The following is a 17,926-nucleotide window of genomic DNA, read 5'->3' on the forward strand; positions in this document are numbered from 1 at the left end:
TGCGGTATAGGAGACTTTGACAGCAAAATACCGTGTTTAATTGTCCTTTCGCTAAAATAGGCCTCCCAGTTTTCGGGCACATGCCTAAGGAAAATAAAAAGTGTCTAAGGCGAAAATTTGTGAAGGATCGCCTTTAAAACTGTTGGTGTATCAAGGCATCTTAAACATGTTTAATTCAAAAAATGGGTTCCAAGGCCACATCAATGTAAAGTGGAAGCTTCATAGCCCTTCTACAGGTGCGCACTTAAGACGTCAGTTTTGTAGCCAGTCGGAGTCGGGAACCGCAATTACTTCCCACCTTCTGATAATTAAGCCGACCCCTCCACCCACAGCTAAGGAGTGTGGCGACGAGAAAACTCGACACTAAAAGTAGATATAAGACCCATATATCCCACCGTGGCCCTTTACTCTTATGAATGGCCTCAACTTCAGCTGAAGATTGAAATTCACTTTTAAAGTCGCAGTCAGTTCGGGGTCACTCAACACTGTATATAGATACTTGAAAGAAGTGATATCAACAGCTACAACTTCACCGTATAACACATACTTACTTTCCATCATTTAGAGGTATGTATCAGATCTTAACAAATATTTGGTCATAGAGTAATCCCCGGTGGGTTCTCGGGACTGGTTTTTGCAAGACAAAGTAATTTCGTGTTGGGTTTGTTGCAATTGAAACTAGATTTTGTCCATTTTTGGCTTGTGTAACACCTCAATTGTTGGATAATGTGTGTTGACGAGATCACAACGCCTTCCTCGGTGCCATAACCACCAACTCGGTTTTCATTTCATGGCAGAGAGGGCTCTTATTCTCCATCTTATTTATTTTTTTTTTATCCGCACTAAACTTCTTCGCCCTCGTCACCTCAATAGTTCAGCTTCTCTAGGCACTTGAACGCATCTACATCCCGTTCTATTTCTTCCTGCCAATACCTTCCAACCCGCTCTCGAGCTCGACACCTCTTTCAATAAAATTCGACTCTCGTTCTCTGGATACATATTTTGTATCCGATTCTAGCAGAGAGATCAAAAAGCAAGCTTCCCTACCTTAAATTCGCTTACCTCGAACATCTATCAAACTACCAAAAATGGGCCGCGACTCTGCTAGAAGTACTAGTATCTTGGGTGTTAGTGGTCGAGATACCTGCACCAATCTTACAAGAGCACAGAGTGACGTCCCCTCAGAAGGACGTGTACAATCTCCAGGTATATTTTCTGGAGTATGATCTCTGAATACATGATTAACAAGGAAGCTAATGGATATTGCATAGAGTCATGGCGACCCAGAAGACGACCTGCAACCGCCCAGTCATTGAATCAATCGCAACTTATTAGGCCAAGTCGGTCATCAATCCAAGGTGATATGGAGTCGCGAGAAAGAAGAGAAAGTTCAAGTATTGGTTTTATTCCTCGTTCGAGACAATTCATCTGTCCTCCCAAGTTCCACGGTGTACCAATAACAATATCCATTTGGAACAATAAAGGAAAAGGCTGGCATCACTGTGAAGTCGACAACCTGATGTTATTTTTGTTCAAGGACAGAGTTTTTCTCGAAATTGTACTACCTCCAAAGCATGGAGAAAGTACCCGACCAGAGGATAAAAAATACCTTTTGTTGTCTTCCTTGGATTGGCGTGTTCCTGCAGCCGGTTCTAGGGTTTACCTGGAAAGGGCTTTTTCTCGAGGCCCACCAACGTTAACACGCACAGAGAATGACGAAATGAAACCGTATAGCACCCTGTACTTGGAGGTTCTGGAGGGAGGATCCCTTCAGGGTCTCCTAGAAAGGGATACTCCGCGTGGTGCCGAGGAACGCTCTGCGAATGCCTTGGAATTACTTCAGGCTATCCAACAAAAAATAGAAGAGTGCCTTGATTCCCCTCCCTATTCAACTTGGATTAGGATGGACTTGCTTTCTAGACGAAAAACGGGATACAACACCGAGAACATAGTATTTAGCAAGGATTCTTTTTTTACGCCAGTAAAAAAGTTTAGTCTACCGTGCAGTGGGAAACATCCATTTCTATCATCCGGGGTTAACCAAACCCGTATCACTTCCCCAAGTGAAACCACGGTCGTTGCCTCCAACGAAAGCGATGAGAGGGCTGGATTCGAAGACAACAGTGACCCTGACTACGCAGATGACACCGACGACATGAATGGCACCGATGACACCAATAGGCCCTCAACCCTTCAGAATCTCGCCACATATAGTGGTGAATTGAGCTTTGATGTAAGTATTGTATATGTCGAATATGTGTACCAGTGCTAAGTATGAGCTCACGAAAGCAGCTTGAGACGCTTAACCCGATTCCGTCTGACGGCCAAAAAATCGTCATGCCAGAGCGAGATTTGATCGATTTTAGTGAAGATCAGAAGCCCATGCCCCCTCCCCACTTGGGAGGGAATCTCAGGGACCTTATGACGCTACACTTTGAAACAAATGTTCCTAGCAGCGAGAACACCACTCAAGAGAGATTCATTGAGTCCCGCCTAACGGATGTCGAACAACAGCTAAGGCTCTTAGAGGAAAAATGGAAGTTGCAAATGCAGTTGAGTGAAATCAAGAGCCGGAAAGACTCTACAGTCGTCGAAATTCCACATCTCCTCGATTGAGGCTAAGCTCACTCCCCCGCTTGCGCCTCTACTCGATCTTCCCCACATTAACCCCCGCCACCAAACCGCAATCAATGTTCTTCAATACCACAAATCACGTTTCATCGATGGATCTCCTCCTAAGTCTTGGGTGAAGATGATAGTGAACCCGACGCAAAATTATGGAATAGCATTGAGGTGGTAGCTTTATTTACTTACATAATAATTATAAACTCAGGGCTCTTCCCAGAGATAATGTAGTTACCAAGCCCGCTGGTTGTATCTTTTGACTCGCGCTAGAGCTCTAGCTGGGTTGTAAATCCTTACTTACACATCGCACATAATTTTTCATCGCTTTAATAGCCTCTACATGAATTATTAAAGAACGCTTCATGTACACACGTATTGAAAACGCCGAAACATATCGTGAAAGTTTTCTTACTAAAAAAGTCTTTTCAGTGAAAGTTTTCGAGCTCCAAGAATGCGCAGATGTTTTACCGTGCCGTTTATAGTGTAGAATTGGCGTAAATACTTGAGGAGTTTCCGAGACTGTTTGGTAGATTCGTAATTAGGCATCTAGCTATAGCGCCCACTAATCATTATATATACCTTATCGCGGCATAGATATAGTCATCTAATGAAGTCTTAAAACGATTGAAAAACTGGATTTTAATAACAAATATCATAAAGAGGTAAGTGATTGGAGATTTTTTACTCGCGATGTTTAAGAATTTATCATTCGGACCCTCGAACCGTCGGGGTCCGGTAGATCGACTGAGATCGATATCGATAATGATCATCCATGGTTTCACCTCCGCATCTGCAATAGCTCACGTTCCGCTATAATGGTTGTTTAAAACTTCATAGTGTGATTTGTAGAATCTTAGATCCAAGATGTTTTAGCTGTCCAGATCTTTCCGTTTGTTGATAATATTCCGGTTCAGGACGGTCCTTAGCTCCAATATTGCCACCGAAAAAGGGCACTACTTGGTTACAGCTTCTAGTTCAAGCAAAGGGGTTTTGCCGTATTGAGATCTAATACCTGCGCCCATAGGTCTATTTTTCGTAATTTCGGGCAGTTAAACGTTGAAAAAGGGTTGAGGTCGTTGGATGACGACTGTTAATTAAATTACGAGATCACAACAACCCTGGCGAACTAAGTGATATAAAACCATGGGTATTATCCCTTTATGATACTTCACTTCTGACAGTCGCCCTATAGAAGCTTCTCAAGGCATATATGGTTACTATTTAGCACCATAACAAGCTTACTCATTGATCTTGTGGAAATTTTAAAAAATGGTTTCCTTCAATTTAAAGACCATCTTCTTCGCCGCGCTTGTTGCCACCCAGGCCTACGCGGCCCCATCACCGGCATCAGACACAACCGATCAACTTGAGAAACGTCAGTCCATCGATACCGCATTCACTGTTTCCAGAGGTCAATTTAGAAAAATCAATCTCGAAAATCTGGCAGCTTCGCTTGATATCCAGACTTTCTGGAAGCCCTCCAAGGACGCCACGAGCATCATCTTTGCACACAAAAACGACATAGATTCAAGTATAGACTCTCCTAGCAAGAGTCGTTACCTAGAAATCTCCTTCGGCGGTCTTGATGATAAAATTAAGATTAGCTCTCGATTTAATGGCACCTGCAAAGATCAAATAAAAACTAGCTTTACTCTTTCTGAAGCTAGCGTCGAAACGAGCTCGACAACGAAAGAGCGATTGATCCGTATGTCGCTGATGCAAGGATTCGGTACCTGGAGAATCTCTTTTTCAACGAACGTTCCGGGCTATGGAGAAGAACATACGTACCAGGCGCTCACTTTTAAACCGCATGCTGATATTACAGACGGCGGGATTAGGCCGAATTATATTTGGTACCAGAATACCAAATCCCCTAGTCTATCTGCAGAGCTTCAGTGCGGTATTGGCTGGTGGTAAAGCTAGCTAGGGCGCGATGACCCCTTCTAGCTGTACGGGTTTATAATATGTTTGCTTTATGTATTGGGATGGAGCTTTCAGTTGAGGGCTGCATAGAAGAGCTAGGGTTTGGTGCTTGGTGCTTGGGAAGGAAGTGCCTGGTTTGATCGTCTCTCGGACTTGGTTTTAGACACATGCACGTTCGCGGGTGAGCCTTCAACATCTTGTCGTGAAAGATTTTAGTGAGGATGGGCATATATATAACAGCCAAGCCAGATGCCCATTGCCTAGAATTACCTAAGTAGTTACTTAATTAAGCGGTTATCGGGGAATATGGTACAATGAAAGTATTAATTGTATGCTCAAAGAATATATTATCCAGCAATTGTAGAACCCAGAACTGTATTTCAAAAAAAGATGAGTGTAGTATGTTTGTGAAACGCTTCTCTAATTACCTAAATACCGATATCTATATCCCTCAGGATCTAATTTGTGCTACCCATGCACGATTTCCGTACCTCCAATGATGCCTTAGTACGTTTTTGAATAGTAGTTCCCTAAAGCCAATTGGGCCCTTATCCGACTTCTAAATAGACGCCAACCACAACCACAGCCAAATGGTCCGTATAAATTTAGCATACCCCGCTTACCAATCATCTAGTCATTCATCCGCATCTTCTATAGCTTCCTCTTCAACCTTCTTCTTTTCCTTTCCTCGAACTAATGTCTCCAACATCTCCTCGATATTCTTCAGCCGGTCTTCAAGCGCATGGATCCTCTGCCCGACCCCTCCACCCGTCTCACTTTCTCCATCTGCCGTACTTAACAGTGCTCTCAACTGGTCCGCTACCTCCCCGAGAGGCATACTACTATCCCTCCTCGTCAGCCTCCTCATCATATCCCTGCTCGTTCTTCTATCCGAGCTTCGACCTCCAGCTCCCATCATAAAGCTCTCCACATCATCTCCGTTTAGAACCTCAGGGGGCACTTCTCCAACTTCCGCATCCATTTCTTCCTGCTTGATTCGTTCATATTCGGCTCTAAATACCGCTTGAATATTCCCATGCGCATTAAACCCTGGCACACTGATCGCCCGATTACCCATCCCTGGTCGCCCCTTGCCCCCCCTCGCTTTAAGTCCTGGCGGAAGTTTTCCTTTCTTCCTAGGTGCCCACCAAGCTTGCCTTTCTATGAGTGCGACGAGCACCAAAATGGGCAAATTCAAGGTCCTAATGATCGCCACGTTGATCTTATGGAACCATCGTTCCGTGACTACAAATCTTAGGGGTACTAAGAACACAATGGCGAATATGTTGAGGGGCGGTAGGTAACTGAAAATGGCATCGCTCTTGACTCCCTCTAATGTTAACACTGCTCGTCGAAATTGGATTTCCGAATCGACATCTGAGTGTAATCCTGAGAACGTATTCGACAACATTGAGACCAAGATAACCAGGAATAGATATCCGAGGAATGCAAAGGTAACCATCAATATGGGTCCCAAAAGCCAGTGAAATTCAACCGATCTTCCGATACCAGTGCCGTCGAGACCAAACCAGACCCACAACATCCATTTGGAAATTGTAGCCATGTGATGTTTCCCTTCTCCTAGCCAGAGCATGGATAAAAGGAAGCCGATGAAACACCATACAGCCAGGACCGTGAGCATCATGAAGTCGGACATCATGGCACGTAGAGAGACGAATAACATATTTTCGGACATTAAGTTGAAGGCCAAACGTGGTATTAGAATTGTCGCTGCCATGGCGAGAACATCGAGAGCTTGTTGGCCGGGGACGGGAGACTCAGTTCGCAGGCCATGAAGCCGGAGGATACCGTAAATCCCAAATATAAGAGAGAATGTGACACTGTTGATTACGTCCACTGTATTAGCTTATGGTGGACGAAGGAGAGGGAGAATGGAAGAGATTCGAACGTACTCGAGAAAAGACCATAGATTTTGCGTATAAACAAACCAACCATGCTCAAGGATAGTAGAGAACTGCTCGAGTATCCATCCACAAGCATACACCGAGAATACTATCTCTTGAAGTGGATACTTGTGTGGTGGTGGGCGTTGGATCATAATCCAAAGGTAGAGACATAGCAAGCAGATAAACTGACATATCTCAATCGTATTCCTTGTCCGAGGGACCATCAGACGGTACTGATTTAAGAACGGTGCCTTTCTAGGATCATAGAGCGAGATTGGGCGATATTTGTAGTTGTCAGGGATAATGTCAACAAAAGTAGTCGGAGTGTACACAATTCGGCCAATGTAGATAGCATTGACGACTAATTGGCAAGCACCCGAGCTCAGAAAGAGCTTGCTTTGTGATACGATCGCTATTTCCAGTGCCGGATGTCTGCTTTTGTATGTGACAGTCCAGTGGTTCCTGGGCAAGTTCGCTTGTTGGATATTTTCTGGCGCCCCCTGGAAAACACTAAAACCAGCGACAAGGACATTTGCAAGGAGAAGGAGGCCTTCAGGACCTGAGCTATCTTCGTAAAATCGTCGAAGAATACGAGTTGCGACGAGTTCGCAGAGGATAGAACGGGTTAGGTTTACGGATTGCTCGTGTAATTGTTGCGATTGTTCGGATTGAAATTGCATGCGATTGACGAGAAGGCAAAAAACTAAAATTTGTAGAACGATATTAGTGTTTCTGAAGTGATCGGGCAGGGAAGAATAGCCGTGCCTACGGAGATATCTTTCATCTCATAGTATTTGTCGACGAGCGGTCGGATGAGAGATTGGTTCATGCGAGGATCCCTAAGTTGCTTCAAACTATACGGATCATCTATTAAAAGTCCCCTATTAGTACCCATAATGAATGCCTGCATCCAAACACCCAGAGCTGAACCGTCCATACCGATAAGATTTGTGACTTCATTCCGAATGCTATATTAACGAAGCACGAGGACTAGTCAGTACTAAGAGCATCGACATAGCGCTAAGGAGTTCCAGACGGTACCGATGAATAGTATAGTAAACCGGCAGATGATCATATTGCGCACCAGAATTGTTAAACGGCAATGTCACCGGTTCGCTAGGTTCAGGATTCTGATGTCGGAACCGCTGGCGGATACCGCCGCTGTCAAGGAGAGGGCTGCTCTCGCGAGACATTATGGTGGTACGCATCATGGAAGGGTCGGGTCGGGTCGAGTATTTTAAATAGAGCTTACAAGGGCCGGCTCGCGCTGCAGCTAAAAGATAGATAACGACTAAAGATAACGACAGGATGCGGGGGGGCTTCAACGGGGATAGCAAAGGAAAGACAGGGGTAGTTCGAAGGAAAAGCAGGACGTCATGATACAGGGCTCGGGAGGATTTTCGTGGTGGTGGTGGAAGAGAAAGGAGGATTGGACGACGTGGAAGGTTGGAAGGGTCGTGGGGGCGAAACTGCATATGGACATGTTTTAGGCTGGGCGAGATAAGCGACAATGATCCGGGTGGCCCGGGAGCCGAACAGGCTGCTCACGACAGGTGTCTACTTCCACATATGCATACGATATTAAGATTACTTTGTAGCATGACAGTTTACACAATTATAAATTAGTATTTCGTATCATATCTCTACTCGTAGTCTCAAAGCCACCCGTAGATTCGTAACGATGTCCTCTATCATAGACATGTCGGCTGAAATGCAGCCCAGCTCTCCCCCAAAACACCAAACGTAACGCTTAACACCCCGCTGAAAAGACTCTAGTGCGCAGCTTGGATCGTGTCAAGAAGAAATCGAAAAGGGTAAGTCTATAGTACAGAAAAGGGTAATTAAAAGGGTATATGCATTGAGAAGTCGATCTGTCGCGGCGTTTAGCATTGCTGCTCAGCCCAGATGTAGGGCAGGATGACTACACAGGCAGTGTAGAATACCATGAAACTTCTAAGGAAGCAAATCGGCCAAAGGAGTGGGTTTGTCGTCTTGAACATTATCCAGATGGAATAAAAGGCCACGGCGAAGAAATGACTGTAAAGGACGAGAGGTCGACGCAGCATACTACACAACATACCCAATTAGCAATTTTAAGTTCCGGATGGGATCGAATATGACACTTACCCAGAGAGAAGTCCAACGGGATGGTCGATGCAAATACCTTGCATCTGGAAGTAGGCAAAGCAGCCCTTTTGGAGAACCTTTAGATTTTCGTCTGTTCTTTCTTTAGCCTGTGCCCGAATCATAGGGGCCGGTAATACAAACTCACCATCTGCAGCAAACAAGCTGTAAAGAGCCTGTGCCAGAATATTCACTACACTTGTAAGGCCTCTTCGCCTCCAGTGGAACTCCGCCAGCTTATCAAGGACAAGATCAGAGTCGTTCAAGTCCTCGACGTCTGCTAGCAAATCACGGAGTAGCACCACGTCGTTAAATGCCACAGTCATGCCACCTCCAGTCAATGGATGTCGCATGTTCATTGAGTCCCCAACTAGTATCAAACCGGGGGTCTTATTCATGGTTGGTGGTAAAAACGAATTTGGCATCGACCGAATAGACTTGGAGTCTTCAACAGCTTTCCGGAATGACGGCCTGACCTCTTCGGGCAGTGTAGGCAGAACCGCGCTCATCATATATGACTTAAGGCTACCATCTGTTTGGGACGGTGGTTTGCCCTGGATGTCTACCAAGACTCGTGTTTCATGTGTACCGATTTGGTATATGAGGACTGGAGCCCGATTCGAAAGAACGACTATTCCGTGATGTTTAAGTGGCATTTTCGTATCGATCATCTCTAGCCCGAAGAAATGGGACTTGACCTGAACCTGACGAGGGATAAAATCGGATCTAATATTGGATTTGCAGCCATCGGCAGCGACTGTAATGGCAGCAAAATACTATGCAAACTGTTAGTATGATAATGGCACAATGGAGATATCTCCAACTTACACAAATCTCCGCCTTCGTGTTCCGAGGGGTACAACGGATACCAATGACATGGCCAGAAGCACCATTCTTAATCAAGTTTTTTGATACTGTAGCCTCGACAATTGTCACACTATCCATCAATGGTTAACAAGTGGGCCCGATTGATAGATAACGGAACGAAGCTCAATAACGTACTTTGGCGTCGCCTTAGCTGCTGATCTGAGTTTCTGAATGAATCTCCCGTGATGAAAGGACCTCCCTTCAGGTCTCTTGCCATCTTCATCGATAGCATATGGAATGTGCACAGGTTCATCATGGTACCGGACCTGGTACCCATGGCAGGCTACGGCGTCGAATCCCTCCAAGCAGTCTATCGTTCAAATTGCGAATCAGTTTCAAGCTCAAACAAATAATCAGGTCCACCAATTGATGGTCTGGTACTCACCCTCCATTCCCAATTGCTGCAAAGCCCTCACACCGCCCGGCTGCAGCAGCTCTCCGACAATCCTGTTTGGTTCCGAAAGGTCCCGTTCAAGCAGCAGAACATCGCGACCCTGCTTGCCTAGCGCGACAGCAAGGGTGCACCCCACGATTCCAGCGCCAATGATAGCGACATCGAAAGACCGCTTCGGCAATGGTGGAGGAGGTAGATTTCGTAGCTCTGGAGTGCCGACCATGTTGAACGATCTTAGTCTTGTGGTAGTTTACGTATTCGGATCCGGGATTGTGTAAGGAGGCGAGGGACGGCTTGGTAGCGTTGGAGCTAGACTCGTTGGCTAAGGGGTTCCAAAACAAAGACCGTGGAGCAGCCCGAGCTATATATAATTACTTTGTATCGTAAAGAGCGAAATATCGAAGAGAATTGCAGGAAATTTCTGACTTATAACGAGGGACCCTAAGCTGATAGCGAATTGAACTGGTCTGTTCTTTGCAATCACAAGCTTGTGATTTGGCGCACTGAAAAAGTTTTGGGACGCAGGAACCTCGAACCAGGCCATCTCGACAGGCCACTTTTCGCTCTGCCAGCCAATCACAGCCTGTGATTCGGTGTTCGTTCGGCCCGACGCAACGCAAATTTAAGCTCGCTGCAGGGGAAAAGGGACATCGTACGATGCTCAGGCTAACATCAAACCAGATAACTTTTGAAGCTTTTGTCGGAAAGAAAGCTTAAAGCTATCGCGATTATTCGGAGGGTCTGGGCTGGTCGGGCCGATGGTAATGTGACTGTGTAACATCAATTTTTGGATCCGGCGCCGACATCTTCGCAACACATTAGGCTGTTGCATTTTGTCAGTCTCTAATTTAAAGGCCTTCACTCTCGCGGTGTATTCTAGTTCGAGTGTCTTTGATTATCTTTCTTTAGGTGGAGTAAAGTAAATTATCCTTAAAGTACTCGAGTGCCATGTAGTAGTATGGTTTGATCATATCAGTATGTAATCGAATTGTCGAGGTATATTTCACATTGGTATATCGAAACTAGCTTAGATCAGTGGAGGCTCCTCTGCACCAGAGCAGACCAGCAGGAGAGCCGAGCCTAGCTGAGATGGAAAGAGTATTTTAAAACGCTTTTATGTGAAATAATTTTTAGTTAGGATATATAATGAGGCCTCTATAGGATTATTTCTTCTCATTGGGCTATCCTCGAATGCAGCAAAACAACCTCTCTCTCTATATCTAGATCTCGGTCACGAAACTTTCGTTCCTCCCGGCCGTCCCCAACCATACCGGAGTCTGATCGAAAGCAACCATGTCTACAAATAGAGAGACTATTCTCTCTAACCCTGGGATCTATTCGTTGCCACCTCCAGGGGACCCGAAATATCATCCCCTTCATCTCTTTACACCCACCAACCTTCCGTACGATGCTCGGGCCGACCCCATCTTTCGCCTCCCAACTCCCCAGGTTCTCCCCCCTCTCCCTCTAATTACTAACCAAGACATGTACCTTCGTGTCTTCCGCCTTTATGATTTTCATATGGAAGGCCAAGACCGACACCAACTTCAAGCTTGGGGTGATGAGCTTTACGAGTGGATGATTCAAACCACCCTTTATAACAACTATGGAATGGTAGTCCGAAGGGAATTCAATCACTACTACGAAGAGGTACGCGTCTATATCAAATGACCCATCGCATTGACAAATCTTAATACTATTTTTTAGATCTTGATAGAGAACTTGATGAATACCGACCAAACTAGTTACTTCGCAACCCTCTACGATTTCGACAGTCGTATGCGCCGTCATAACCCCACTCTCACCAGCGTCGAGATTAAACGGTATCTCCCAGATACTTTCTATGCCTATATTGGAGCTGTCGAAATGACTCGCGGGAAGGGAGTCGTGTTGAAGTGGCTCCGAGATTTAATAAAGCCAATCCTTGAATACCGAGTTGAGGACCTCACCAAAAATTGGTCCGCCAAGACCCTCAATAGGGCTTCGAACGACTGGGACGGAAATCGTATCCACGGCGACTTCAAGATTAAAGAAAAAACATACGAGATTGCAGACTTCGAGTGGATGAGTCATTATTGGGCGGTATGGGGGAGGACTGCCGCAGAGGTTATGGACGGGATGTTGAAGGTTAGAATAAAAACTTCCCAATGGTATTGCCGCGAGCTATTTATATTCTGCTATCGAAGGGTACGGGAAGAGGCTAACATTAACCCCTGGGACTTGACAGAATATGCGACGTCATCTGAGGGCCTACGCAGGGCCTTCCCGTAGTCCTGACGAACCCACAATGATTTGTGACCCTAAGTGGCATCCGTACGGAAAGGTTTGGTCTTTCCTGATCCGCTTTTCGTCCAGCCCAGGTGAACACTACATCGGAGTACATCAAATCCGAAGGATAGCTGAGTGGCTTGCAGTTCGGAACGCTATTAATCAGCTGCCTGTGCCCAAATCCAAAATGTTTTCACACGCCACTTGGTTCTAGGGCCTAGTCCTAAAGCCCTTGACCATGGGTGGGTTGATTGATCGCTTCATCCAAACCGTGATTTTATTTATACATGTGCGGTTTGGTTAAGTGGCGAAGCCTATTATACTTTTAGGGTAGTACCATGGATCCATGGAGCGGTCAACCTATCACCAGCTAGATTATTTCGTTAATCGAGAGAATTACTCTATTGGCCTATCATTAGAGACAAACGTCGACCTTTAACTTAGTCACATATTGGTCTTCATAATACGCATACGAGGGAAAATTAAAAAAATTGATCGATTGAATTATGATTTCGTCATTCCGACTTGATTGTGCTAATTATAACTTCTCTCCTGTTCAAAAAGAAACCGATACCACAAACACGAAGAGCTGACATAAGGAAGCCTAACGTTAACCAGTATTCCTGCAGCCTGGTTACCGAAAAAAAAAATCGCTTATAGGACGTATAACGATCGCAGCCTAGCTGGCAATGAATAAATTCCACCTAGCCACTACTAGTTCCCATTCCGGATCCAATGCCACCAAACCAAGCATCGGCAGGTATTTTGAATACCTTCGAAAACCTTGATTTTTTATGCTATTGGAAAGCAAACTGTTAGCAATATGAAAAGTAACTCCAAATATATATAGGGAAAATTTTACCCCAGCATGAGCACTGTTACCCTTCGCTGCTAACTGCGCATCTGCCAATCCTCCCTCGCCACCAAAGTTTACGGCTTCACCAATTTTAACTTTCCCACCCACGCCAGGTCCAAATACCATTAACACTGGGAAGACATCGGCAACACCGGAAACAAATGCCCTCGCCACGTCTCCTTCAATTCTTCTCTCTTCGCCGTTAATAGTGACAAACACTCTTGTTGGAACTGGCACAAGATCCTTCACTTCTGCAACTCTGGTTGTTTTATTTCCCTTGGTATCTAACGACTTCGAGAACTTTCCGGCCTTGGCGTTTGGATTGTCGTTCACATCTCTAGTTGGGATCATAGGAATACTAGGGTCGAACTGGAAGGTTACTCCGATTCCTACTATATCCCCCACTTTTGCCTGAAATTCGGAATCTGGGACCTTTGTTCCATTTTCATATACCCCACCATCTACAGAGTTCCAGAGAATACTAGGCCCAGAAAGAGACTTTGGCGCAGCAGCTTGGTCATATGGGCGAAGGCTTCCACCGCTGTTAGAAGCTATAGCCTCCGACCCAGCGTCTTTTACAACGAAGCCGAATGCCAACCCCGCCGGAGTGCCAGAGTACCCCAAACTCGTGATTTCAAATTCCCAGTAGATAGTTTTTGAATCATTTCCTGAAACTAACGGGTTGTCATAGCGCGCAGCGAACAGAGGGAGGTTGGATACAACGTCGAACGTATTTCCTGTGGTAGAGGGGTCATCCGACGCCGATGGGTTCAGTTGCCAAAGCGTGCCTTTGGTTTTGATGGACTCGGTTGTTTGGGCGAGGCGGTAAATAGACGTTGGAATGGGTTGGAAGGATAATTTTTTGCCTGAGGAAATGAAGTAGCGTTCACTGTCTGAGTATGAACTTGGGCTTGCGAGTGGGTGGGGGGCAGAGTCGGCCATGTTGGCTTGGAGGATGTGTACTGGGCCACTCGAAGCACTGGATTTTGGCGGCACAGTTTAAGCTTCTTAGTTTCAAAACCAGATTAAAACCCGGAAACCAAATTGGCTTTATAGGAAACGGTAGTTGGAGGCTCTTCAGAGTGGATCATAAGCTTTTTGAGACCAAGTCCTTGTGGCCATGTGGGTACCATATGTGCGAACCTTTTCCTGCCGACATGCCGACCATATTTGGCCTGGAAACGTAACATCGAACCCAAATTCAATGCGGCTGTGCCGGCGATACATTCAAATTCCATGTATTAGCACGCCAGCGCGGCGGTTAAATGATCACAACTTGCTATGAATCATTCGGCATATGTTGTGCTACCAACAGGAAGCCAGGCTGCCGATTTATACACCCAGGTCCGGTGATATCATAATTGTTTCTGCGGAATTGAATCGAATCGAATCGTTCGAGTTCAAACCAAGCTAGTGGTCCACCCGTTTGGAATGCGGGGTGGCAGAGCTTGATAGCTGCCTAGAGACTTAAGCTAACTTGGCTGCAGCAGCCCCACAGCGAATCTTCTACATCTTGAGCTTGTGATAGCCTATCGAGATTGCACCCTGCCGACTTATTGACTGGGATTTGAAGCTGCGGTTTTCGCAAGGGTCCGTGTGACACCGACAGCCGACAATAGATGGTTAAAAGTACAACAAAAACAACTCATTTGGATTTTGGGTGGAAAAGTTGAAAAGTCAGTTCGCTTGGTATGATGGTACTGACAATAAATGAGGCTATATAAAACAAAAAAATGTATTGAACTTGTTCCTGACTAGCCAATATAATACTCGGGTGAAAACTGGGGCGCTGGGGCAGCTGACAATGAGCTGCAGGAGTCGACGCAAGAACGGGAAAACGCAACGAAAACCTAATCCAATCCACCGTTCCAAGATATATATATCTAGATGTAGAACCCGATACCTGCCTAAAATCTATCTATATGCGTATTGGATATTGCGGCTAAACTTCACTAGTAGTAGTAGGAATCATGGTAGTAGTGTTTGAAACTTCACTAGGAGCGATAGGTATCACACTACGAGCCATAGAATCCTGAGAATAAATTGTCGAAATATCGATATATTAATAGTCGGAAACTCGCTAGCTAGTTCTGTGAGAGACTTAACTTGTAAGGGAGGGAAACCCAGCTGCAAGAGACAGGACTTCAGTTGTAGGACTGGGAATCTGAGTAGTGAAAACAGAAATTTCACTACCAATATTAAAGGCTTCGGTAGGAAAGGTGGTGAGTGTGCCCGTTGAACTCCCTAGAAAAACTTTAAAAAGAAATATTTATTTGATTGACTACGATACTGCGCTACAATGAAATGTCGCTGATTGTATTTAAATCTTGGATCTGTATTTCCATGGCCGCCGTGTCCAGGTTTTCCAACATGAGAAGAAAAACTAATTGTATATTCTTTGATTCTGTAAAAGATGCATATACGTCTAAAAAATATCCAAATACTATAAAAAACACGTTTCTAGGTCACTAGTTGATGATATGGTTAGGCTCGACGACTGTGTTTACCTGACGAAATTTCGAAGGTTGCTCACATAAAATATTCTCGACTTCACGGCAACTGTATCTCTCTTATATTTTGTGACCTAGGGTTCCTAGTATTCATGGAAACCCTGGGCTACGGCTAACCCATTAACCGTGAAATTCGAAATAGTAAATGCAGCGACCAAATATGAATTACTAGTTACTTGAATACCTACCAATTAGTTAACTTACTGCAAGTCAATTTAAATGATAGAGCTAGAGGAAGGAGAATTGAGCGTAACACATTGGTCATTAACTGATCTGACTAGATTAGTGCATTATGAAATAGTTTAGATACATCAATATATGGGTTGCTAATATTAAAGAGTGGGGAAATACCCTCCAGCTTGGCATCCCACATGTGCACAAGCTGGCCGAAGCTTTGTAATAGAGTTACCATACGGGAATATTTAGGATAATCCCATAGCTCAGCAATCGGTGTCCTCTAAACCCCTCAAATGTTGTTCTTAGCACTGAGGGGCGATCGGCACTGCCTGAAGTTGGATGACTTCGAACCCATCCTCCACATATGGGGCCCAATCAATTCCCTTTTTGCCAGCAAGTAGTAGGGGCGGGAAGCCTGCTTCTACCAGTGGGGGTGATATCGCGAAGGTCTCAAAGCCAGTCTGCCCGGGGAGTCTGTCACCTGATTCCCAGTTTTCCAGGTTAAAGGTAAGAGACTCGATATCAACGTAAAAGATTGGATCGTTCGGGTCCCCATAATATACTCCTCCAATCGGGAGGTCTGGGTCTGCAAAATAAGGTGCCACTTGTCCATATTTGCTGCTAAGTCCACCTTCGGCGTGCTGGGAGAACTCAACAGCATCGGCTATGTTCTCAGTGAAGGCAGTTCCATACTGATCTCCATCAATTGTGAGAATATGAAGATAGAGGGGCGGTGTTTTGCCGCGGACTTTGATATGGAAGGCGGTCGCAACAGCGGTTTCAATACCGGCAGCAGTGGTAGTCTCTTCGACTGTTTGTGTAACAGTGACAACTGGGGCAGTCTCTCGGACACCAATACAGGAGCAGGCGGATGAAAACCGAGAAACGACGACGCTTTGAGCGCTTCCAGTACATCCTGAGACTACATAATTGGGGAACGTTGGGACAGGAGGTGTCGATGCCGGTGTCGGTGGGCAGCGTTCAATCCCTATTGCGTCAAAACCGGTGATTTTTGTAACTGTTTCGGGCCTTGGTGTATGGGTTATTTTCTCTGTGGTAGTAGATGTACTATTACGTTCAAGTTTAAAAGTTAATATAACAAGCTTCTTATATAAATTTATAAATCTAAATGTTGCTCATATGAACGCCCAGAGGCATAGATGACGCAAGGAACTAAAGTTAAGTACCTGTAACTTTTAAAAAACGACGAACAATCCTCTGATTGTCTCCTGGTGAGATGGACTGGTGCTGTGGCTGCTATTGCTAAATTCACCAAGAAATATTAGTTAAAAGTTCGAGGTTGTCTCGTACCCAGACCTAGAAGAGGTTCGAGGCCCGAATATGATAAATTCAGATCTTTCTGCCAACAGCAACCTTACCTCTCAAGCAATTGTTCCCATTACATGTCTTAATTAATACAGATGGAACAGCAGCGCTTGCTGCTCCTATGAGAAGGAGAAATGGTGTGAACCGCATTTTTGATTGATAACCTAACCTCACGTGGCTTCCTAGCTACGTCAAGTTGTAGAATCAAAGAATTGTTTATATATATTGGTTGGAAATCGCAACCAATATGCAATATTAAAAATGCAGGATGTCCTTCTAACTCGACTTGAAAAGTGACAGATCAAAGCAAGAGGAGCAGAAATGGCCGCTTTTTATGTAGACTGCGAAGCAGAAAAATAAAATATAGCAATACGTATCAAAACGAATTCGGGCCCGCGGGACCAGCTTGGACCATGTCCACCAAGAGCTCGTCATGCGTACGTAAATTCTTCGGTACTTCTGATCCTAATACCTTTCTTACCCTATACGTATACAGTACTAGTCTACCTGGCCCCACCGACCAGGTTGGTCTGATGGCATGACCATCATCGCACATTTTCAGCGGCTCCCCGATTGCGAGTGATCATGGAGAACGTTGTAATTCTTTTTGCCAATTAACCGTCTAACGGATCTCTCGCTTAGATTTTAAGCCTCCGTCCCGTGTAGGAAATCTTATTATTCAACCAACTATGGAGATCGATTTTCAACTCTTATGCACGACAGATTATCGGATGGATTTCCCTGTTCAAGTAAGGCCGGGGAGACGGAAGTGCAAATTCGAAGATATTACGTATATTTAGGGACTAGTAGCTCCTGTTGTTATAAAGTGTCTAACCGCCTTAGCTAGATGGATCCCGCCTGGTGATACCGGTCTTCCGTGAATTGTAGGAGTTTGAAAGTTTTTATATGCAGGCGTCAATAAATCAGTAACAGAATCAAGATGTATCGA

General features: G+C 45.0%; 8 protein-coding genes across 8 annotated transcripts; 3 read left to right on the forward strand and 5 right to left on the reverse strand.

The window, feature by feature from the left end:
* Positions 1-1,088: 1,088 nt before the first annotated feature.
* On the forward strand, positions 1,089-2,616 carry AOL_s00078g343 (uncharacterized protein; the record flags this gene model as incomplete). The annotated part of the gene is made up of 3 exons (XM_011123606.1): positions 1,089-1,206; positions 1,272-2,233; positions 2,293-2,616. The coding sequence occupies 3 exons, from the start codon at positions 1,089-1,091 to the stop codon at positions 2,614-2,616; spliced, it is 1,404 nt and encodes a 467-aa protein (XP_011121908.1).
* A 1,278-nt stretch (positions 2,617-3,894) lies between these two features.
* On the forward strand, positions 3,895-4,542 carry AOL_s00078g344 (uncharacterized protein; the record flags this gene model as incomplete). The annotated part of the gene is made up of 1 exon (XM_011123607.1): positions 3,895-4,542. The coding sequence occupies one exon, from the start codon at positions 3,895-3,897 to the stop codon at positions 4,540-4,542; it is 648 nt and encodes a 215-aa protein (XP_011121909.1).
* Positions 4,543-5,182: 640 nt separating this feature from the next.
* On the reverse strand, positions 5,183-7,135 carry AOL_s00078g345 (uncharacterized protein; the record flags this gene model as incomplete). Its single annotated transcript, XM_011123608.1, has 2 exons — positions 5,183-6,389; positions 6,462-7,135. 2 exons carry the CDS (start codon positions 7,133-7,135, stop codon positions 5,183-5,185), a joined length of 1,881 nt encoding a protein of 626 aa, XP_011121910.1.
* Positions 7,136-7,158: 23 nt separating this feature from the next.
* Positions 7,159-7,648, reverse strand: AOL_s00078g346 (uncharacterized protein; the record flags this gene model as incomplete). The annotated part of the gene is made up of 3 exons (XM_011123609.1): positions 7,159-7,322; positions 7,395-7,423; positions 7,497-7,648. The coding sequence occupies 3 exons, from the start codon at positions 7,646-7,648 to the stop codon at positions 7,159-7,161; spliced, it is 345 nt and encodes a 114-aa protein (XP_011121911.1).
* Positions 7,649-8,338: 690 nt separating this feature from the next.
* On the reverse strand, positions 8,339-10,063 carry AOL_s00078g347 (uncharacterized protein; the record flags this gene model as incomplete). The annotated part of the gene is made up of 5 exons (XM_011123610.1): positions 8,339-8,522; positions 8,583-9,355; positions 9,408-9,516; positions 9,582-9,756; positions 9,832-10,063. 5 exons carry the CDS (start codon positions 10,061-10,063, stop codon positions 8,339-8,341), a joined length of 1,473 nt encoding a protein of 490 aa, XP_011121912.1.
* A 1,070-nt stretch (positions 10,064-11,133) lies between these two features.
* On the forward strand, positions 11,134-12,322 carry AOL_s00078g348 (uncharacterized protein; the record flags this gene model as incomplete). Its single annotated transcript, XM_011123611.1, has 3 exons — positions 11,134-11,490; positions 11,548-11,967; positions 12,068-12,322. The coding sequence occupies 3 exons, from the start codon at positions 11,134-11,136 to the stop codon at positions 12,320-12,322; spliced, it is 1,032 nt and encodes a 343-aa protein (XP_011121913.1).
* A 490-nt stretch (positions 12,323-12,812) lies between these two features.
* AOL_s00078g349 (uncharacterized protein) lies at positions 12,813-13,906 on the reverse strand (the record flags this gene model as incomplete). The annotated part of the gene is made up of 2 exons (XM_011123612.1): positions 12,813-12,905; positions 12,971-13,906. The coding sequence occupies 2 exons, from the start codon at positions 13,904-13,906 to the stop codon at positions 12,813-12,815; spliced, it is 1,029 nt and encodes a 342-aa protein (XP_011121914.1).
* A 2,047-nt stretch (positions 13,907-15,953) lies between these two features.
* Positions 15,954-17,127, reverse strand: AOL_s00078g350 (uncharacterized protein; the record flags this gene model as incomplete). The annotated part of the gene is made up of 3 exons (XM_011123613.1): positions 15,954-16,719; positions 16,839-16,914; positions 17,031-17,127. 3 exons carry the CDS (start codon positions 17,125-17,127, stop codon positions 15,954-15,956), a joined length of 939 nt encoding a protein of 312 aa, XP_011121915.1.
* Between the last annotated feature and the right edge of the window lie 799 nt (positions 17,128-17,926).

This window comes from Orbilia oligospora (genome assembly GCF_000225545.1).
Source record: "Orbilia oligospora ATCC 24927 unplaced genomic scaffold scaffold00078, whole genome shotgun sequence".
NCBI classification, from domain to species: domain Eukaryota; kingdom Fungi; phylum Ascomycota; class Orbiliomycetes; order Orbiliales; family Orbiliaceae; genus Orbilia; species Orbilia oligospora.